The sequence below is a fragment of the Sapajus apella genome, unplaced genomic scaffold (assembly GCF_009761245.1).
Source record: "Sapajus apella isolate SASKATOON/1434 unplaced genomic scaffold, GSC_monkey_1.0 scaffold65, whole genome shotgun sequence".
In the NCBI taxonomy this organism is placed as follows: Eukaryota; Metazoa; Chordata; class Mammalia; order Primates; family Cebidae; genus Sapajus; species Sapajus apella.
Window position 1 is genome coordinate 6,893,701 of NW_022437005.1, and position 23,720 is coordinate 6,917,420.

General features: G+C 41.8%; 1 protein-coding gene across 3 annotated transcripts in view; it reads left to right on the forward strand.

The window, feature by feature from the left end:
* Positions 1–23,720, forward strand: part of CFAP61 (cilia and flagella associated protein 61) — a 298,730-nt gene that overhangs the window by 125,057 nt on the left and 149,953 nt on the right. For all 3 annotated transcript variants that reach the window (XM_032248119.1, XM_032248120.1, XM_032248121.1), the window contains one exon: positions 1,981–2,115. In XM_032248119.1, the coding sequence (XP_032104010.1) occupies positions 1,981–2,115 (135 nt within the window). The remainder of the gene's footprint in view (positions 1–1,980; positions 2,116–23,720) is intronic.

Sequence of the window (23,720 nt, forward strand, 5' to 3'; positions counted from 1 at the left end):
GAACAGTGAGGGGTAACGAGGTTGGGGAGGGATAACATGGGGAGAAATGCCAGATATAGTTGATTGGGGGATGGAGGCAGCAAACCACGTTGCCATGTATGTACCTATGCAAGAGTCCTACGTGATCTGCACATGTACTCCAGAACCTAAAGTGCAATAAAATATATATATTTTTTTAAAGTCTAAAGTGTATTAGTACATACACATAACAATAATTTTCCCAGTGTATTTTATTTAACAAAAAGCATTTTAGAGAAGTCCAGAGGAAATGGGGAAGAAAAAAGAAAAAACATAGAAAAGGTTTTGAGTGAGATGTAGACTCTGCTCTAGTTTTTCTTTCTTTTTTTTTTTTTTTTTTTTCTTTTAAAAAGCCGCACCCTGGGCAATGAAATGGTCCAGCTTTGAACTCACTGAGATGGGAAGGTAACAGTTCTGCTGGAAAATCCTCGTCCTGCACAGTTTTCTTTTACTTTGCAGTTGGCCAAATGCCAGTTTTGTGACCTTCAAGTTGTGATATTAAATTCTTGTTTTTATTCATGAAGTTGCCTGATGTGCTGGGTTAGAGAAAGTCCATTTGCATCCATACTAAAAATAATACCTTGGGCATTTCATTAAACGTTTATACATTTACTTCAATACTATGAAATTAGGAATATGTTCCACACTGTTGTATATAGCCTCTAAAAACATACTTGGAAACAGATTTCTTCTCAGTCTGCTCTTCCAGTTGATTTCACATATTCATTTAAAACAAGTGTATCATGTATCAAGCAGTTCCAAGTAATTTGGGTAAGAATTCCCAAATTCTGCCATAAATCCCCAGTTGACTACAGTAAAGTAGAGCTTCTTGGCTCACATCATGGGATGGTTTTCTCTCTATCTCTCTGGTCAGGGAATGTATTAAGAGATCTTCCAGGCATAAAAACAGGGTGCTGTCTAGGGTTCTGCTTTTCAGTTTGTGATGTCAGAGTATGAAGTTCAGTGGTGAAAAATTTTAGAAAACCATTTTAGAAGCTCATAAAAATCACAGGCTATTTTTAGAACAGCAAAAAAGTCATATGTAAACCATCTAATTATTAAAATACATCTACAGTTCAGTTTTTCTTTCTTTGCTTTCCAGCTTAAATTCAATAAATATATCATTAAAAGTTTTGGTTTTACAGTCTAACTCTTCAGATTTAAATTTTTGCAATGCCCTGAGTTCATTTCACCAAAACCCCTAAGATTTCATAAATGTTACAGAAGTAAAGATCACCATGTTTGGTTTTCTCTGCTAAGTTTTTAAAACTGGATAAATCAATATTTAAAGTATCCCCCAAGACATGGTTTAACATAGTCTATTTGAATAAGTATAAATCCAACTCATAATTTAGTATTAGTCTAAATGTAAATAATATGATCTACTTCTCCCACCCCCACCCCCACTTCCCAGTTTTATCTTTTTGTTATAAAACAGTTTTTTGGTTTTTTTTTTAACCAAAGGTCCAGTTGAAGTCACTGAAGTCACTATGAATGACTTTTACAAACAGGAGGATTTTCACCTTGCTAAGATACCCCTTGGATGACATTTTTATCTATGTTTCTTTCTTAAAGCAGCCTGTGCCAAACATACAAAGGTTAACAGGATGCAGATAACACAGCTTAATGGGGTCAGATCAGGCTGATGCATGATCACTGTGGAGAAGAATATCCTCCCGGGGAAAATACTTGTACTGAAAAATCCCATAAACCAAACCACTTGTTTATCTGTCATTCCCACAGAGATAGTAATGTAATTACTCTCGTAATTATCTTCATTAGTGTCAGGCATTATCTACAATTCATTCCTCCGCTCGAAGAGTATGTTTGTTTATTTGCTGATTTTTTTTCCTCTCTGACTTGGCCGAGTTAAGAGTTTTGTATTTGTAAAGCTGTACGCAGACATCTGTGCTGTGCCTCTCTGACATTCTCTCCCCTAAAATATAGATTGCTGTCTTTCAGTTCCAGAACCCCTACGCCCACTCCCTGACATCTGCCCTTCATTACTTGGTTCCCGTGCGACCACGACGACAGATTGTCTATCCTCTGGAAAAGCTTGGCATAAACGCTCCATCAAAGGAGGTCTCCAAGGATCTGGTGGGTAGCAGGGCGGCAGGCAGGGCGGCGCGGTGCCAGCTCCCGCGGGCCTGGCAGATGGGGTGGCAGTGCTGTCTTCGCGGGAGCAGGCTGCTTCTTAATTACAGGGAACCCGGTGCTCATACCCTTACAGGCAGAGCCCTTCGAAGGCTCCCCCGCAGCCCTTTCCCTCAAGTGGTTATTTCCCAGCAAGCCTAAAGCAGTAGCCACAAGGCCTTGCAGGGTCATCCCCTGGGGATGCCTCTCAGGCTGCTGTGTCCCAAGACAAAAGGCCTAGAGTCACCCTCCAGCATATTTTCATTTTCTTTGCCTGTCCTCAAAAGCAGATTCCCTCTTTCAATGATGTTTTGCTTTCAAGGCATTAAGTGGTCATTCACTGTTAGGACAAAGCTGACAGAGAAAACAGAACTGGCTGCATTTGCGATGTTTGGGCCCCGGGTCCTAAGCTGGTTTGTTTAACTCCCTCCTCCGGGGGGAATCAAGATGATTAACAGAAGCATATTAGCTGCCCTGTGGCAGCAGGAGTTTGTGACCTTAAAATGAATGGCCAGGGGTCACTTTTGTCAGAACAGGAAAAAGGACTGAAATCAAACCTAGATATTCTTTTAAATGGAAATGTACCTGTTTTTTTCAATAACTTAATTGGAAAACAGAATTTTCTCATGATGACCGATACGGGCTTGTAGTGTTTGTATACTCTTCCACTTAAGTAAGTAAAACAAAAAAAAAATCCCTCAGTGGACTAACATTTGTCCTTCGTGAGAGAGAAAAAAGGAAAGTGTTAAGTTTAAACTCTCCAAACACTTAGCCCAAGGAGCTGCCCCTCAGGGCTGGAGACGATGCTCAGATAAACACCTCGCAACACGCTCTGCACTGCAGGATGAACATCACCCTACCCAGCTCCTGTCTTCCTTGCCAGTGCACTGAGGGTGGGGAGGGCACCTCGATCAGACCAACTCAGAGGCAGCTTTGTGTCTAACGTACATCTTTGTATTTGTAAAATAACAAAAACATTTATATAGTTGTAAATGTATATGTGAGTAGAGACTGATCACATAAAGCAGGACTTCTCAATCTACCTGTCTTTTTAAAAAATTAATATGTAATTAGTCATGGACTGATAGTTTTGTAAAAGTGAATTCCTGGAAAAACGAGATCAAAAAGCAAAGACAGACAAAATTATCTTATTATTAGATTTAACAACATAGCTTTACTCTGTTGGTTTGCTATAAAAGCTTCTGAATGCTTCTCTCCATCTCTCTTACTCATATCTTCAGAGACCAGTAATAGTTTGCACTATTAGGCAATGTTTTAGAGTGATTATCTGAGACAAGTTGAGCCAAGTAGAATATTTTTAGGAGGAATTTCTGTATAGTCCTCAAGGCATTGTTCTTAGTAGAGCAATAGCATTGCAGTAGCAAACTGTGCAAGGTTGAGCAACTGTCGTTACCAAATAAATGGCACCTGTTCAGGACCGCAGATTGAGTGGCACTGGGCCTCCCATGTACTCAGCACGCAGCTGCAGTGATTTTTAACTCTTTAGCTAATTTTGGATCTTCTGTGCCCCCACCACTTCCCCTTTCTCCTATATCATTTTGAAGCAAACTCCAGATTCATATCATTTCAAGAATATGCCTGAAGGTCACAAGCATATTCTTAAGTAGCAGAGTCCACAGCTCTGGAGATGAGATGTGCCGAGCCCACCTGGAGGATCTTTGGGATGGGCCACCATGTGGTCTGTTTGCATGTGGAGATCCTGGAAACAGACTGCTTTGGAAACAGAGGCAACACCCAGAAGTTAGGTGCAAAGACAAACTTGGGGTCAGAGACAGTGGCTACATGCTCTCTCCACCACTGAAATACAGTTTCCACAGAGGCAAGCTGATCCCTGGAGAAGGCGCTGGGCGTAGAAGTACGTGGATGCGCAAAGTGAACAACCTTGTAGCTTCTGCATCAGATCAGGGTTAGGGTGAGAGATGCTGACCTTCTGCAGTCATCGCTGAAACACCTTCACGTGTGGACAGACCATAGGACGGGGCCAAGGGAAGACCTTATACTTCAGTGGCAACCCACGGCTCCTGCACCTTCAGCCATTGCTCTGGCAGCGTAAGTGGCCTGGCTGGAGCTGGAGTGAGAAGTCCGGAGTTGCTGCATGGATATCAGGAAGCATCATTTTGATGAATGCTTTCCACACCTGCCCCCTCCTTCCCACCCTACTGTGAGATTTTTCACAGTTGGGTGACTTTGAGGTGAGCTGGAGCTCTGAGGTGGGGAGAAAGCCAGAGAAAAACATTTTATTTCATTTAAAATTATCTTGTTAAAACCTCTCAGGTTGGCAGGATCCAAAATCGTTGCTTACATTGAGTAACCTTTTCGATCGTCATCTCAGTATGCTGTGTCCCCCACCCCGAGCCCTGGTGTATTTCAGCATAAAGCAGAGATGGATTGTTCAAATCCAGGGTCCAGGAAGACAGCCACTTAGCAGATGAGTGGGAGGAATTATAACGCAGATGCCTGTCACTTTTTGCTCGTGCTATTGTGCTTATTTCACAGGTGAATTCTGACTAAGAGGCACTTTTATAAAATTACATTTTAGGTTTTGGGGTACATGTGAAGAACATGCAAGAGTGTTGCATAGGTACACACATGGCAGTGTGATTTGCTGCCTTCCTCCCCATCACCTATATCTGGCATTTCTCCCCATGCTATCTCCCCCCAACTCCCCACCCCCTGCTGAACCAACCCAAATGCCCATCGATGATAGACTGGACAGGGAAAATGTGGCGCACACACACCATGGAATACTAAGAGGCACTTTTGTTGCTACTCATTGTACTCAAGCTTCGGAAGATTGTAATGGAGATTTAGATTTAGTAAAAATTTTAGACATATTAGAAGTTCAATCACAGGATTATTTATCAGGACCATAATCCACATGGAATGGGCCTCGGCATTCAAAAGTTAAAATGCTAAATTATATTATTAAAAATTATTTTTCTCTTTTTAACATTTTAGACAGTTTTAATGTTTCAGAGTGATTATCTGAGACAAGTTGAGCCAAGTAGAATATTTTTAGGAGGAATTTCTGTATAGTCCTGAAGACATTGTTTTCTTAGTAGAGCAATAGCATTGCAGTAGGAAACTGTGCAAGGCTGAGCAACTGTCGTTACCAAATGAATGAATTTTCCCTTTAAGTTTCACATCTCCCCCCACCCCCTACCCCTCCCAGTGCATTGAGCTTTATATGAGACCCTCAGCTCCCTCACCGTGTCCATATCATTTCTCCTGCCGGCCACTCGTCTTTCATACCTTTTATCCTATTTAAAGTGTCTCAGAGTGACTGTCCAGTCCCTAGCTTTCACCTAGGAAGCCAATCTTCAAGGGAACAGATCACTCCAGGCATGAGTAATGGGATAGAAAGCATTTCATCTCGGTAGGTTGCCAATTTGAATCTGGCACAAGGCAGCAGTGATTGAAATTCATCACTGCGTGGCAGGGAAATGTGCCCTCACTCCCACCCCAGGGCCCCCTAGTTCCTGCCTGGTTTGGATGATCAGTGTCCTGTCCCTGCCACAGCGCCTTCCCCATCATTTCTATTAATTGACAGCCCACCCCACAGCAGGTCGTAAGAAAGAACCTAGAAAACATGAATGATTTTCATCACACATTTCAGAACTAGGCCTCAAAGATTCATAATAATATCTCTACAGTCAACCAGTATAAATGCATGGGTAAGAGAGAGGGCTTTTTCCTGACCAAGACCATAATTGACATCATAGACCTGGAAGATTCTTTTCTTAGCTTGAATGAGCCATCTTGGCCTGTGCTTTTACATTATTAGAGTTATTTTCATTGAAGTTTTTCATTAGATGACTCATCAGGGTCCAGCTGCATAAGTATTTTTTTATATAATAATTTTATTTTTTTAATTTTAATTTTGTGGGTACTTAGTAGTATCTATAGGGTACATGAGATGTTTTGATACAGGCATGCAATGAGTAATGATCACATCATGTAAAATGGGGTATCCATCCATCCCCTCAAGTATTTATCCCGAATGAGTATTATGATCAGGAAAACACTCAAAATTGGGCTGTATTAATTTAGTGGTTATATTGATTAAAGACAGTGGAACAAGCTGTCCTACGCTTACTTTGAGGGTGGGTCTATATACAAGCCTGTTTTCTTTCCTTCCTGCCTTGTACAGGGATTCAGATCTGACTGTGTCACCATCCATTGCCTGCGAGGAGCTTCCAGTCTAGCTTCAGTATTAGCTGAGGGTGGAAGAGGGCTTGTACTGGTCTCCCAGGTGACAAGAGCCCAGACTCAGGAGAAATAGCTGCACTGGGCCCAGAACTGTTTCTGCAGAATTTCTGGAGAAGGAATGTGTTTGAAAAAAAATGGCACTGCTTCCTTTCTAGGAGTGGGAATTTAAACAACTATTATTTGTCATATTACACTCCAGAAAACATGCTTTGAACTTAAACAGCCCCTCCCATTGCCTCAATATCAATAGATGCTCCCCATCATCCACTTTAGTCACTTTGGCTCTTCATCTTGGTTTATAGTGTTCATAGAATTATAGCGTAAACTCACCTCTCTCTCAGATATTTTCAGAACTAAATCAACCCTTCATTCTTACTGAGGAATCATAATTTCAGAGCGATCTTGTTTTTTCTGGTTCCTTATTGATGGTCTGATTAAATCTCGATTAATGAATTCTTCAGAGGGCTCCATTTGGATTCTGTGCGTTCATTTCTCCACATTTTCCCTTTGTTTTTCTACAAAGAGAAATGACGGTTTATGGAACCCCTCCCCCTCAGAGCTAAGTGATGGCCCTGCTTTTTTCTGGTATGTGATCTCTCAGGAAGATGTCACTCACCGGCATTCAGTTACCCTTTGAATTGCCCCTTTTCATCTGGCTGTTCTTCCCAGTCCAGCTATAATTACCATCTGATGGACTGTTACTGGATACTGTTTCACTTGTGCATCTGCTGCCCTAGGAAATTGCATTATTCTCCCAGCACCTGCTAGATTTTCCCCAGCTTCATTGTTTCCCAGCCCCTTCCTTAAACTTGGTAACTTTCACTGCCAATGGTTAGACTTCCCTTGGTTATATTTGTGGTCAGGGCGAGTGGTGTGTTTTTAGCTCTTTGGCTGTCACCTTGGTAGAGGTTTCTAAAAATGCAGACCTGTATTTTTTCAGCATCATATATGCTCTGATGATTATTAATATGACAATGGGAGGAATATGTTCTTGAAATGAAATTAACCCACTTTAAATCATCACCATGAGTCCAGTTTGGTTCTTCAAGCCACTTCCCATGTGTTTGCACTATCTGTGGGAAATACATTTCCTCCTATTAATAGTGAACTCTTCTCCGAGATTCTTAGGATCATTTACGTAAATTCCTCTATGGGTTTTTTTTCTTTCAACAATACAAGTTCTATGGTCATTTCTTTCCAATTCTCTGAACACTAACCAGTTTAATATAATATGTTATATATTATATAAGTGTATATTACATAAATAGCATATAAACGTACACCAGAAGGACTTATGAATCAGTGTTTATTCTTATTACTGTCATAATTTCTTCCTCTTAGAAAGGTTACAAGATAATAAAAATAACAACTATTGTTGCATTACTATTACCTCTTGAGCTCTTGCTTAAAGGCTTCCCATGGAGTTTCTCATTTAGTTCTGGCATCAGCACTTGTAAATAGTTACTGCCATTACCATCCTCAGTTTACCTAATGCAAACAGACTTGCCAGGGGGGCAGGTAAATAACTTGTCCAAAGGCAAATTACTTGACAGAGTTTCAAACCCAGCCAGTTGGTTGCCCAAACTCCTAGCTTTAACTACTACAGATATACTTTCCTACCTGCCAGTTCTACTAATATGACTCATTATAGAAAAGCCAAACCACAGAAAAGGAAGATGGCTTGATATAGATCTTGTTGAACCTCACAAATCTTTGGCACCAAGCACTTAACCAAAAGGTGACCCACAGACGATTGGCCTTCCCCCAGTGCAGTCTGAATTTTCCTCTTGGCTGGGTCATCTGCTCTTGGGTTTCATCTGGTACCAGCCTGACCCTGTCTGACCTGGGCTTGGAAGGAGCAGACATGGGTTCAGGTTGGTGTGCTGGCAGGTTTTGGACACCCGCTGATTCAGGCTGTCTGCAGTGAGCTCTCTGGTGTATGGGTTTGTTGTTACAAACCTTTGTGATTTTTGTTATTACAAAAATCCTTTGTTGTTACAAAATTATGGTGACAGCTGCTGGGAAAGTAAGAAAAAAAATTATGATCCCATATGGAGGTTACATCATACATTTCTCAATATTCAGTTCTGTGTTGGACGTGGCTTCAGAACCCAAGTAAAGGCCCATTAGATGAGTGACTGAGGGTTTATTTAGGGGGGGTGGGGGTGGAGGGGAGAGACAGGATGTGAATTAGTGGCATGATAACAAGCTGGGGAAATGGTTGAGAAACTGGGCTGTGGTCAGATGGCAAATGAGGCTTTGAGGGTATGATAGAGAAGAAATTGGGAAAAGGAACTTCTTAACGTCTTAGCATTGTCAAGAATCAATGCTATATCTTACCCTTATATTCTAGGACAGATATTTATAGGACAATCTTTCTCTTCCCCTATCCATGTCTTTAATAGCTTCACATTGTGATATAAATCATATATATATACACCATACAATTCACCCACTTAAATTATACAATTCCGAGGTTTTTAGTATATTCACAGAGTTGAACAATCATTACCATTATCTACTTTTAGAACATTTTCATCACCCCCAAAAGGAACTGTGCTCATTGGCAGTCACTTCCTGTCTCTCCCAACCCTCTCCTCTCAGCCCTGCACAACCAGCAATTTATTTAATCTCTCTATGAATTTACCTATTCCGGATATTTCATACAAGTGGCAACATATACCATGTGGTATTTTGTGACTGGCTTCAGAGCATGCTTTCAAGGTCCATCCACATTGTAGTGTGTATCTGTACTTCATTCCTTTTTTATTGAATATCCTATTGTGTGGATAATACTGTATTTTTTTCATGCATGAGTTAATGGACATTTGATTTATTTCTAGTATTTAGCTATGATGAAAATGTTCCTATGAAAATTTGCTCACAGGTTTTTGGGCATATATATGTTTTCATTTGTGGGGTGGTGTCTATATCTACAAGTGGGATTGCTGGGTCACGTGCTAACTCTATGTTTAATATTTTGAGGAACTGCCAAACTGTTTTCCAAAGTGACTGCATTATTTTGCATTCTTTTATTCTTAGATCAGATCTTGCTTTCTGGCTGGTAATTGATGAAGTGCTGGACAAATCAAGGCCATTGAAGGGCAGTGTCTCTAACTGTTCTTTCGGTTTCAGAAGTAGAATTTCTGCCACTCCGAGAGAGCTTCATACACACATTTGACACTGCACTGCTAATAATGCATCAGTTATTTTGAAAGCAGAGATTTTTCTTAAATAAAACCTCTGTTATCTTTTCTGCTTCGCCCTCTCTGACTCAGCAGCCCCTTGTGGTCCTGTGCAGACATTTAAAAGAGCTCAGGCAGCAAAGAAGATGGCCATCCAAATGCAGGAGGAAAATGGGGGACTTTCTGGTTTTTTTTAAAGCCACCAGCATGTTCTTTGTTTGATCCCCCTTTAGTAATATTATTGCTCTTAAAAAGAGCTGCCACTGCTCCCAACAGAAAAGAAAAAAATCCTGAGGCTTTCCTGGATGTTGATTGGGTTCTTGCCACAACCCAGTAGGAGGAAAAAAAAATGCATTCTGTTCCCTGCAGAGCCAGGGTAATGAATGCCACAGAGGTCCAGAAGTGCCTCCGGACGCATCAGCTGCCTGCTGCAGAGCTCTGGAAACCTGCAGCCTAGCAAGGCTTCTGGGTGGAGCTGAGCTCCCGGGCAGAAACTGGCCTTTGCAGCTAAGTGGCTTCTTCAGAATCCGCCTTCAGGGAGGAGAGGAATGGCAGCTCCAACGTGAGGCTTTGCTTTGTGTATTTTAAAGTAGCTGGGGATATAAAATGACAAAGGGGACAATTAAAGCTGCAGATACTGACTAGAGAAGTGACATCTTTTCTCCTTGATTAAAAATAAATGTTATTACAAAAGCAGTACATGTTTTTGGTAGAAATTTCATGAAAAACAATAGAGAAAATCAGTAAAACCTTCAGTCCTCCTATGTTTTTATTACCTTTGTTAATATTTTGGGGTTTTAGCTTCCGGACTATTTTCCATGAAAAAGACTACATATATACTGTTAGATATGGGGTCATTGTGTTTGCAGCATGCCTCTTCACTTCATATGTTTCGGCTATACTTACTTGTTACTAAGTATCGTAAAGTGTGATTTTCGTGGCCACGCAGTCGTATGTTGACCAGCAAGCCCCGCCGCTCAGTGCGCACTTTCCTCCTGCCAGGCCCTGCGTTACATCCTGTCCCGGATGATCTTTCATTCTCATAGATGTTTCAGCATCATCGGCTCCATTCTGCAGTGGGGAAAACTGAGGTTAGGAGAGGTTTGGTAATGCAGGTGAGCATTAGGCCAGCAGGACTTGGGGGAATAGTCACAAAGCCACTTGAGCTCTATCTCATTGCCCTGTAAATATGCTCCACGTGGCTGAGTTTTCTCCTGCACCCAGATGGAAAGTGAGCAAGTTCTGGGACCTTCTGGTCAAGTCTAGGTCATTAAAGCTGTATGGATCACTTACAGTCACAATACATGATCTTAATTCCATAAAATGTTCAATTTCATTTGATGTAATAATCAAAACTCAATTTTCATCCAAGGGTTAGACTCCCCTGACCCGCTGCTGAAGGCTGCAGCACATGGGAAGCCTGTGGCTGGAGAAGGCAGGACGGGGCGGTCCTCTTCTCTCTTCCTGACTCCCATGCCCCGTCTGCTTACTTAGCATTTATATAGCTTTTCAGTATTTAGTGCTTTCTCTTTCTTTAGCCTATTAGTGTCTTCTTATTATTGAGTGTATTTCTAGTCCTTCTGAAATTAGGGTCAGGGCAGGGAGAAACAGTTGGAGGAGCAGGCAAGTCTGAACTTGGCCATTGCTGTCATAAGATTGTGCCGACTCTGTGGGCTGGACTTCTCTTCCCTTAGTGTGTGTTTGCAGTTTCCTAGGGGATTCCTGTCTCTGGAGACCTCTCACCAGCATTCCCCTGATGCAGAAGATACCATCTTCTAGCTTTCACACCGAGTCTCATTTGCACCTGGAAGTGCCCTATAGGAAGGACCTGCGAGAAGGGCTCTTGCCTCGTGGGTCAGCAGGATCTGCCCGTGCAGGCCGCCTGCCCTTCAGCTCCCTCAGCACACCCGTCCACTGCATCTGGGGGACTCACGTGAAGCTCTTGGAGGGCTCCCAAACCCCTTCTGTGACTTGAAGCAAAAGACCTGCTCCCACATCTGTCCTCTTTGGGGTGGGGGCGCATGGGACTCAGCACATCAACAGCTCTCCGGGACGAAATCTTCAGAAAAGCTCCTTTTGCATCTACTCATCTAACCCTTTCATGTCTTCATCATGAGCTAGGGGTTAAAAGGCATTTAAACAGCGCCTGCCACTGACTTGGCATTTTTATAAGGGGGCTCCTTTGGAATGTAGCACATATTGTCTTCATGCTGAGTCCACACAGCTGCTAAGTCGTGCTTTGGGAGCCAAACGGTGTGATGCCAGAGCCCACAATTCACCTTTGCTGTTTGCAGGCCCTTTCCCTCATGTTGGTCATTAAAGTTTTTGTCCCAATTTTTATCATGATGAACAATGCCACCATGTCTGCTCTTATTATTTTTCAGCACATTTGTGATGATTTCCTTTGAATAAATTCCTAGAAATGGTATTTCTAGTTCAAAGATAAAGTTACTATCTCTTTACTCAAAAAACATAAAGCTTTAGAATTTGAAAATGAAAACTTGTGATTCCTGAATTGAAAAAGATGATTTCTCTTGGCAATATGTTGCCTTATCTAAGCAACATACAGAGTACAGAGATATACAGCAAGCCCTGTTGTTTATGTCAGATACAGATTTTTAAGACAAGAAACCAGGTGTGCAAATGATACATCTTTTATTTTCCTATTTTTGTCTAATTAAACTGAGTCTCCGCTTTGAGCCTTTTATTCTACCCGATGGGAGTAAAAGTAACCTCCATCAATTCTGGGTAAAGTTAACGATTTAATGTTCCATTGAGTCCATTTGGGAGCTTTTCCCCACCTTTCATGCTTTTAGGAGGTTAGGGAAGTCATCCAAGTTCTCAGGAGCTCGTGGACTTGGACTGTCATGGTATCGGGCGGGTGGTAAGGAGAATGGGAGGGGAGGCATCTGCTATTTGGGTATTGCCCATCCTCAAGGGGATCCTGAGTTCAGAATGTCAGCCTTTGTCCTCAGGCAGAGTCGCCCCTTGTCCAGGCATCTAAGCCCCCACAGCCCTCATTGCTTTCTGCAGAGGCGTTTCTTCCTCACAGCCTTGAGGCCAGTCAGACTGTGGCCTTGTGTCCCCCGGAGCCAGGCGCTCGCTTCCTGTCCTGCGTTCCCTGCTTTGGGCTTCAGGAAGCTCATTTCCTTCCTCATCCCGGAAGCTCCCTCAGCCGTCTCCACTGGACTCTTCCCAGGACAAGGTGGCAGGAGAGTTTCCCTTGTGAGGCAGTCTCCTCTACTCTTGTATTCTCCAAAATCTTTGTGGGGATCCTGCCCACTTCCTCCCACTTTCCTGGCCTTAGCCAGAGGGAGGGAGTGGGTGGCGCTGTACCGATTTCTCCTTCTGCCCCTCTGGCTTTCCTCCTCCTGGTCTTTAGACAGTGTGCTTGCTGTCTCCATGTGTTCTTCTGCATCTGTCGTTGGAAGCATCAACTTTGACTTTTGATGCGTAACAGGCAGGCTTTTGAGACTCAGAAAACCTTCTTGCAACCTGTTACCTGCCTGGAAACAAAACAGCACAGAATTGACCCATTTGTTCTCCGGGGCTGGGTCTGCCCAAAGGCCTGGTGTCCCCTGGCTGTTGCCTACAGCATCAGGAGGGGTCATAAGTCAGCAGGGATTGGCAGAAATGAAACACATCTGCTAGTACAAAAACAGCACCCCACTAGGATGACAGCAGCGACAGACACATGAAACACAGACCACACGAAGGCCCCTCTGGGGCTGGTTCACTCCCTCTGGCCTGAAGAAAAATTATAAAAATGTGATTGCATTCATTCTGAAGTGACTGGATGTCAGTAGATACATATAGAGTAAAGTACAGTATCATAAGCCTAATTTTCAAGTCTTTTTATTAAAACTTTCATTTGTTATATCCCGTTAATAAATTCCAATTTTACAAATGGGAGATGAGCCAGGCACTGTGGCTCACACCTGTCATCCCTTGGGAGGCTGAAGTAGAAGGATCACTTGGAGCCAGGAGTTTGAGACCAGCCTGGGCAACACAGTGAGACTCCATCTCTACAAAAAAATAAGCAATAAAAAAATGGGTTATGCTTTCCTGGAAGATGTGAAAGATCAGGCAAAACAACCAAGAACCTAGAGGGCTTTTACATTCAAATTGAACTGAGACAGATTAAAAGCCTTCCACAGTTCAGTAATTTTCCTAAAGCAGTCTGAGTTTTGTTGTCATTATTTGCACACTCACCAAATCCAGAGGGAAAATGGCATTTGAGTTCATCAGAGGCAGAGGATTAAATGGGCTTGGAAAGTGCAGTCCCTGGTTAGCCGAGGGCACGGTGCTCCCCGAGAGCTGCCCCACACGGACTTGGCCGACTGGGCATGAACTGCTGTGTCGCCCCATTAGTGAAGGAGCTTGAAGCCCACAGTCCTCAGTTCTCAATCTGCTCCCTTTCTCCAGGGTTGAACCGCTTTAGGTACCAAAACTTTTCTTCTGAATGTTGCCTCAAGACCATTAAGCTTAGTCAAGATTACTGATGTCATGATCTCCATAGTAACCAACTTAATAAGCAAGAAGAAAATATAAAAGATGACTTAAAACAGGGAAAAAACAGAATAAATAAGGTATGAAAATAGCATGGGAGCCATAAAGATTTTTTTATTGCCACTTGTTTGAGATATCAAACATGACTCAGCTGCAGTGCAGGCAGGCATGAGCCACCCGGTCAGTCGAAATCCATGGCAGTAAACGCAAATTACAGACCATGCCACGTTCCTACTTCTTGTGCTGTTCAGTTGTGTCCGAGGTTTTGTTTGTTTTATTTTGTGTTTTCATATAATTCAGTGCATTGAAATGATCACCATGGTAGTCATTGTAATTGTGGTTTTAATGGCAGTTTATGTATTTAACCAGAAAGAGCTGTGCTTCCAGGGAACGGGTCTTAGGCAGCACTTTCCAGTCACCTTAGCAGAACTCCTCTCGTGAAAACCACCCCCTCCTACCGCCATTCACGGATATACAGGATGGAGCTTTCATGAAACTGGAGTTGATCGTTGATTTAAAAATGGAATCGAGTATTATCTGTCACGAATCACAATTGAGCAGTTCTCAAAGATGGTCTGACAATGACCCACAGGACTGTAAACCACAAGTCTTTTGATTTGTTTACCAGACAACATGGATCCCCATGTAGTGGGTCTTTGGTCACAGTGTGTTGGTAGGACCGAGGCTGGCAGGTCCTTTTCAGACCATGTGACTTCTAACAGCTTAGCACTTAACACCACCCCATTCAAGAGCAGAAGGTGGCCAGAGCTCACAGAGTTCAAATTCTAAAAGAATCTCCAGGCTCCTGGGGACTCAGATGCTTCTCACGACTCTCTCTGTTCTTCTCTCTCTCCCTCCAGCCATCTCTCTCTCTCTCTCTCTCTCTCTCTCACACACACACACACACACACACCAGGCATACATAAAAACATACACACAGAGTACACACAATCCCCATCCAAGTGTGGCCCTGGGGAAGTGCTCACACTTCCAATTCCAAGCATGACTACCCATTGTCACTTCCTGGTGCAGTGGGAAACGACAGCCTGATTCTGGAGTTCCGTGACCCACCCTCGCCTCACTGAGAGCCAGGTTGCTCCACCAGAAACCCGGTGGATTTGTTTCTTCCTGGGCTTGTTTCTCTACCCCCACCAAACCATGTTTCTAGGTGTCCTGTTTTTTGTCCATGAGTCTGATAAACACCATGGCTTTTGTGCCTGCTCTTCATCTGAGACAGGGACCCCTGCCATCCTCCACCCCCATCTGCCATGGAGAAGTCCCCTTGTTGGTCACTATCAGCTCCTGCCTGGACAGGCTTTTCTTCAGAGACTTCAAGCCCAGGGCCTGTTGTGCATCGCTGGTTAGGAGGCTTGGAGGTGGAGAATTAATTTATGTCATTCATCCAGTCAATATTGCTGCATGCTGATCATGTGGTGGGCCCAGTTCTGTACTCTGTGGGGACAGTCATAGACAGGCACATCCCTGCCACATAGCACTTGCCTTCTAGTGGGGATAGCAGACAGTACACAGACCAGGAGGCACTGTGTCCAGTGGCAGCATGTGCCATCAGGAGGAGAGCCTGGGAGGGGAGGATGGGAACAGGACAGGCCCAACCCCTCTGATAAGGGTCATTTAAGCAGATCCCTGACTCCACAGGACACAGAGGTGGCGTGGGGGCCACAAGGAAGCAGCTGATGCCATTTCTTCCTTCAGACCCGCCCCCTCAGAAGCCTCTGCAGCCTGCGAGCCTCCTCCTCCAAAAGACATGCCTCCACACACAGCCCATACAGCTTCGGTGCCTTTGACTTAGTTTCCTAATTACTTTGAAAGAATTTCATGCAAGAAGCCCATCGGATACAGTTAAAACATGTCAAATATATTCTCAAGGCAAACGTCCCATTTTTAACTTTGTCCAGCTTTCTCAAATGATAACCAGTGCTATGTGTGATTGTAACTCACTCCCCTGGAAACCACCATTTCTATTTTTCAAAACAGGAGGGAAAAGCAAGACAGTGGGCTCTGAACATGAATTCAGAATTTCAGGAATCCAAATTATGGAAAAGGTGAAATATTTTACCTCCATGGCAGTTGGTCTCCCAGGAATTCCCAGGGAGGACATTGTATTTTTTTAAGGAAAAAATTACAAAGTAACCCGTTTTGAAGGCTCTGCTCAACAGATGTGTAGAGCATAGAAATCTATGTATTATTAAATAATTCTTTTTAATATGCTCGAGAATAAGCAATTTGTAAGCCTGTTTGCGTCCTCACCATCTGGGTGCATTCTGTCACCCATCTGTTTCATGTAATTATGTAATTATCAATATAAGGAAAGAATAGGTGATATAATTAACAAGAAAAACTGATCCACACTGAAAAGTAAAAATGACATGCATCTGTTGAATAGCTTTTTGTTTCTCTCCCTTCATTGTTAAACTGTTTTTTTTACACCCTTCAGGAGAGCTGTTTTTGCCATGGTGTGCAATCTCTCTCCCTCCCTCTCTCTCTCGTGTGAAGGCAGAGTGTTTTGTAAGGTAACATGGAAGTGACACAACTTTGAAAGAAAGAGCAAGGCCTTCTTGAAGTTACTCATTGATTCTCTACCTCTGGGAGGGTCCCGATAGTAACTTCCAGAAGATGTAAGGTAGCAGCTAGAACTTTAGGAATTTTAAATTAATCAGTGGCAGATGGAAGGACAGGGCAGTGTGGGGCTCTCTCAGGATATTGGACAGAGAAGCTGCTTTAGAAAAATTCTTACACTTGGTGCTTTTTGTTTTGATGTCAAGGCTCAGGCAATATGTGTTTGTTTCATAACAGTGCCACAATCCCAGTGCATTATGTTAGTTTCCGCGTAATTCCACTAAAGTTAGTCCTTGGAGTAGCTCCTTTGTGTAACGGAGCTTTGTGCAGGTGGGCACACAGATGGAATTCAGGCAACTTCTTCACCCTGTGGACTTCAGTGGTGGGAGAGTGGCCACCCCCTCCTCTGTCTGACCGGGCTGGACTCCAAAGTTCTCCCTCAATGACTTGGAACCAGCAATACATGTGTATTCAAGGAGAGGCATCACAATGTCCTCTTAATTCCTGTGACCCCCACCCCACCCCAAGCCCTTCTGTTGAGTCCTAAATTCAGTTTCCAAAGACAAACACTGTCTGCAGGGGCTCTCCCCAACAGCAGAGAAAGCCATCACTGAAGATGCATGGTCTTGACAAAACCTTGACTTTCAACCCCAAGACACACAAAGAAGACACACGGTCCCCAGACCGCTGTAAACAGCAGTCACTATTAGTGATCTCAATGCTTCTTTCCACTGATTGAAAATTAGGGAGCAGGGCTCCCCTCCTGGTCTCCTCAGTGTTCTGTAGACTATTCTGCCCTCCGTCCCAACAGGGGTCCTGCCTGCAGAGTGCTGCACCTGCTTCCTGTTTAGGGTGCAGGGCAGGCAGAAGGAGAGTGGCGAGAGAGCAGCATCCACAGGGAGCAGACCTATAAAACTACAGCTTTTTAAGCAACAGCTCTCACCAAGGAGTTAAATCTCATGTACACACTGACTGAGAAATCTCTTATTCAGTTACTACTTAACTTCTTTTTTCTTCAAACAGTGCCACTCAGTCTAGAGATCGCTGTTTCCTCTTGCTAGGTGATCATTTTGCAAGCGGAGATTGTGTTGTTTTGGAGACGCATGCTCACCTTGGCATCTCGTGACAGAGCCTCTTGATGGCACGGTCTCCGTCCAGGCTTGGCTGCTGGTTCACCTCCCACACGGGGAGCCTCATGTCACGGCAGCCATTGGCTTCTCTGCCTTCATTGTTCCATGTCCAGCAAGCAAATAAATAACTAGTTCCCACGCAGGTTTCTCTTTGTTTCTTGGAGTCACAAATTATGCTTTGATAAATCCTCCGTAAAGCCTTCCTCTAACCCTGCATAAAACCATCCTCTAATCTATCTGTATTTTGAATTATTTCTTATACCCAAAGAACAAGCATATCGGAGAAATTACTGGCACAGCATGGGGAGAATATTTGGAAGGAATAAGTAGTAGGGACAAACGTGGCTGGGGATTTTCTCAGTTTTGAGTTTATGTTTCCTTAAATCTAAAGTCAGAATTGTTTAATTGCGATCATCATTGACTCATCCATTAAGGATTTTAAAGAGAATGATACCATGTGATTCCTAAACAACCTTTTGTGGGCCATTTCTAGCTTTGAAACATTTTAACAATGATTGCCTTTTCAAGACACATTTCAATTATATTCTTTAGTATTTAACAAAAGAACATAGAGTGATTCTTCCTCAAGAGAAAATTATTGTAGAAGACCTATTTATATATATCACATTCAACTAAAATAAAAATTAAAATCTTCATATTCTATACTGAACCACGTTAAAAATCATTAAAGCTTAGACTCTATGGTTTTCATTTAACCCTCAAAAGTGGCATTAATTTTTCAAGTGATAACTGTTGCTATTGTGCCTGTGTGATAAATGTTTAATGATTTGGTAGTACATGCATGGCTTAAAATCCATTATTTATTGCACCTTTGCTTGCCTGGCAAAGGTGACGATTTTATAGCCCCAGCAGTCATGCAAACACATTTATACCAAACCGATGACTGATAATAAATTTCCTTACTGTAAATGTCAGTGGGTTTCATGTGTTGCTGCCATTACATCTTGTTTGGAAGCTGAATGCTACACAGTTATGGGAGGCGCCAGATGGTGTCATTAACACGAACACTGGGACTGTTTACCGCTGACGTGCGTGTGAGAAATTAAAAGTACGTGACCTATCTTTACACTGACGCATGATGTCAGTGGTGAACGGGTGTTAATTACAGTGCAATATACTTGCCTAGTCCCTTCCATCCCACTCAGAGGGGTTTTAGGGAATTTTTTGAAAATAGTTTGTGCTTGAATATACACAGAGTGAGCAAAAGGGAAAATTTCCCAAGGACTCCTGTTTGGTTTTGTATTTGGAGTCTCAGACGCCCTGAAAGTCACAGCTGTCATCACATAGGTGTCACCCTGATGAGCAGCAACCTGCTCCCCTGCCAGGACGCCAGGACTTCTGGGCATGGAGAAGCCTTTTGTGCTGATTAATTACAGCAGAATTGTTATTACTGTTTGCTTCATTTGGGGTTTTATTATTTTTATTTTCATAACTACTTCAGATATTTTGAATATTGTTTTGGAAAAGTTTCTATTGAGAGCATAGAAAAATTAATGTTTTTAAAAAGTGCTGTCAAAATAATCAGGAATTGATTCAAAGAATGAGAAGAAAAACAGTGGAAATTTTCTGTACCAGTTTTTTTCCATGGGATGGGATTTTCATTTTCCTAAGAATTAGCAGTAAAGACTTAGATCTTTATTTTCCCTGATCTGATGTGAGGTATCTGAATGACTAAAATTAGCCTTGTGTGTTTTATTAAAATGTGTCTCTAACTTGTGTTCAGCAGTGGCCACTCCCATTTGTGGTATTTCAGCTTCCTTCCTGTTGAGGTTTCTGCTTAGCTCTCTTTTCATTTCTATTTAAAAAGAAGCTGGATTTGTTTTATTCCCCCCTCCAAGTCCTTCACTTGAACCAAGAGGCCATTCCATTGAATCTGACCAAATTCCTTTGAACTTTGTAGCCTTAGCATACTCTGTAGGAATTTTCAGAAAGGCTTATTCTTTCAAAACAATCATTGTGCATTGCTTTTACAAAAGCCCAGCGAGCCTTTTGGTGTACAGAATTTTAAAGTCATGTGAAAAAGAATACAAACCATTGTTTGCATTGAGATGAAAGAGATATGCTTAATTTCTTCAGACTAAATCAGAGATACAATTGGATGTCAAGAGAAATAGTGAGCCTAATTGAAAGAATACAAATGTGCATGGAGGCACACATTAGAAATTTAAAATAGAGTTGTGCATGTTAGCTTGCTCACAGGACATGTGTGTGTTGAAAATATCTAGGAGTGAAAATAAATGTGAAATAAATATCCAGAAGTGAAAATGGTGGCAAGATAGCAAGATTGAAAGTTGTATCGGTGGAGAGAACACCATAAAGATATTCCTCAAGAAGAGCAACCCCAAGGCACGTAATTGTCAGATTCACCAGGGTTGAAAATGAAGGAAAAGATGCTAAGGGCAGCCAGAGAGAAAGGTTGGGTTACTCACAAAGGGAAGCCCATCAGACTCACAGTGGATCTCTTGGCAGAAACCCTACAAGTCAGAAGAGAGTGGGGGCCAATATTCAACATCCTTAAAGAAAAGAACTTTCAACGTAGAATTTCATATCCAGCCAAACTAAGCTTTATAAGTGAAGGAGAAATAAAATCCTTTACGAACAAGCAATTGCTCAGAGATTTTGTCACTACCAGGTGCGCCTTACAAGAGCTCCTGAGAGATGCAATAAACACAGAAAGGAACAACCAGTACCAGCAACTCCAAAAATATACCAAATGGTAAAGAGCATTGATACAATGAAGAAACTGTGTCAACTAATGGGCAAAACAACCAGGTAGCATCAAAATGGCAGGATCAAATTCACACATAACAATATTAACCTTAAATGTAAATGGGCTAAATGCCCCAATCAAAAGACATAGACTGGCAAATTGGATAAAAAGTCAAAACCCATCTCAAGTGCAAGGACACACATAGACTCAAAGGGATAGAGGAAGATTTATCAAGCAAATGGAGAGAGAAAAAAAAAAAGCAGGAGTTGCAATCCTAGTCTCTGTTAAAATAAACTTTAAACCAACAAAGATCAAAAGAGACAAAAAAGGGCATTATATAATGGTAAAAGGATCAATGCAACAAGAAGAACTAATGATCCCAAATATATACACACCCAATACAGGAGCACCTAGATACATAAAGCAAGTTCTTAATGACTTACAAAGAGACTTAGACTCCCACACAATAATAGTGGGAGACTTTAACACTCCATTGTCAATATTAGACAGATCAACAAGACAGAAAGTTAACAAGGATATCCAGGACTTGAACTCAGATCTGGACCAAGCAAACCTAATAGACATCTACAGAACTCTCCACCCCAAATCCACAGAATATACATTCTTCTCAGCACCATATTGCACCCACTCTAAAATGGACCACATAATTGGAAGTAAATCACTCCTTGGCAAATGCAAAGGAAGAGAAATCATAACAAACAGTCTCTCAGACCACAGTGCAATCAAATTAGATCTCAGGATTAAGAAACTAACTCAGAACTGCACAGCTTCACGGAAACTGAACAACTGGATCTTGAATGTTGACTGGATAAACAATGAAATGAAGGCAGAAATAAAGGTGTTCTTTGAAACCAACGAGAATGAATACACAACGTACCAGAATTTCTGGGAAACATTTAAAGCAGTGTCTAGAAGGAAATTTATAGCAATAAAGGCACACATGAGAAGCAAGGAAAGATCTGAAATTGACACCCTATCATCAAAATTGAAAGAGTTAGAGGAGCAAGATTTAAAAAAAAAAAAAAAAACTCAAAAGCCAGCAGAAAACAAGAAATAATTTAAGATCAGAGCAGAACTGAGGGAGATAGAGACACAAAAAAGCCCTTCAAAAATCAATAAATCCAGGAGCTGGTTTTTTGAAAAGATCAACAAAATAGGCAGACCACTAGCCAGATTAATAAAAAAGAAAAGAGAGAAGAATCAAATATATGCAATAAAAAAGGATAAAGGGGATATGACCACTGATTCCACAGAAATAGAAACTACCATCAGAGATTACTACAAACAACTCTATTCACATAAACCAGTAAACCTGGAAGAAATGGATAAATTCCTGGACACTTGCACCCTCTCAAGCCTAAACCAGGAAGAAGTCAAAACCCTGAATAGACCAATAACAAGAACTGAAGTTGAGGCAGCCAGTAATAGCCTACCAACCAAAAAAAGCCCAGGTCCGGATGGGTTCACAGCCAAATTCTACCAGACCTACAAAGAGGAGCTGGTACCACTCCTTCTGAAACTATTCCAAAGAATCCAAAAAGAAGGAATCCTTCCCAAATAATTTTATGAGACCAACATCATCCTGATACCAAAACCCAGCAGAGACTCAAACAAAAAAGAAAACTTCAGGCCAATATCCATGATGAACATAGATGCAAAAATCTTCAATAAAATACTGGCAAACCTACTGCAACAGCACATCAAAAAGCTCTATCCATCACGATCAAGTAGGCTTCATCCTTGGCATGCAAGGCGGGTTCAACATACACAAGTCTATAAACATAATTCACCACATAAACAGAACCAAAGACAAAAACCATATGATGATCTCAATAGAGGCAGAGAAGGCCTTCAACAAAATTCAACAGCCTTTATGCTAAAAACTCTCAAGAAACTAGGTATTGATGGAACGTATCTAAAATAATAAAAGCTATTTACGACAAACCCACAGTCAATATCATACTGAATGGGCAAAAACTGGAAGCATTCCCTTTGAAATCTTGTACTAGACAAGGATGCCCTCTCTCACCACTCCTATTTAATATAGTAATTTAAGGTCTAGCCAGAGAAATCAGGCAAAAAAAAGAAATAAAGGGTATTCAATTAGGAAAGGGGGAGGTCAGATTGTCTCTATTTGCAGATGACATGATTGTATATTTAGAAGACCCCAGCATCTCAGCTCAAAATCTCCTTAAACTGATAAGCAACTTCAGCAAAGTCTCAGGATACAAAATCAATTTGTAGAAATCATAAGCATCCCTATACACCAATAGCAGACTAAAAAAGAGCCAAATCAAGAATGAACTGCCGTTCAAAATTGCTACAAAGAGAATAAAATAATACGTAGGAATACAACTAACAAAGGATGTAAAGGACCTTTACAAACCACTGCTCAAGGAGAACAGAAACAACTGCTCAAGGAAATAAGAGAGGACAAAAACAGATGAAAAAACATTCAATGCTTGTGGTTAGGAAGAATCAGTATTGTGAAAATGGCCATACTGTCCAGAGTAATTTATAGATTCAATGCCGTCCCCATCAAGCTACCTATGACCTTCTTCACAGAACTGGAAAAAACCACCTTAAACTTCATATGGAACCAAAAGAGAGCCCACATAGCCAAGACAATCCTAAGCAAAAAGAACAAAGCTGGAGGCATCATGCTATCTGACTTCAAACTGTATTACAAGGCTACAGTAATCCAAACAGCATGGTACTGGTACCAAAACAGAGATATAGACCAATGGAACAGAACAGAGGCCTTGGAGGCAATGCCACACATCTATACCCACCTTATCTTTGACAAACCTGACAGAAACAAGCAATGGGGAAAGGATTCCCTGTTTAATAAATGGTGTTGGGAAAACTGGCTAGCCATGTGCAGACAGCTAAAGTTAGACCCTTTCCTGATACCTTACACTAAAATTAACTCCAGATGGATTAAAGACTTAAACATAAGACCTAATACCATAAAAACCCTGCAAGAAAACCTAGGCAAAACCATTCAGGACATAGGCATAGGCAAGGACTTCATGACTAAAACACCAAAAGCATTGGTAACAAAAGCCAAAATAGACAAATGGGATCTAATTAAACTCCAGAGCTTCTCTACAGCAAAAGAAACAATCATTGGAGTGATCTGGCAAGCAACAGAATGGGAAAAAATGTTTGCAATCTACCCATCTG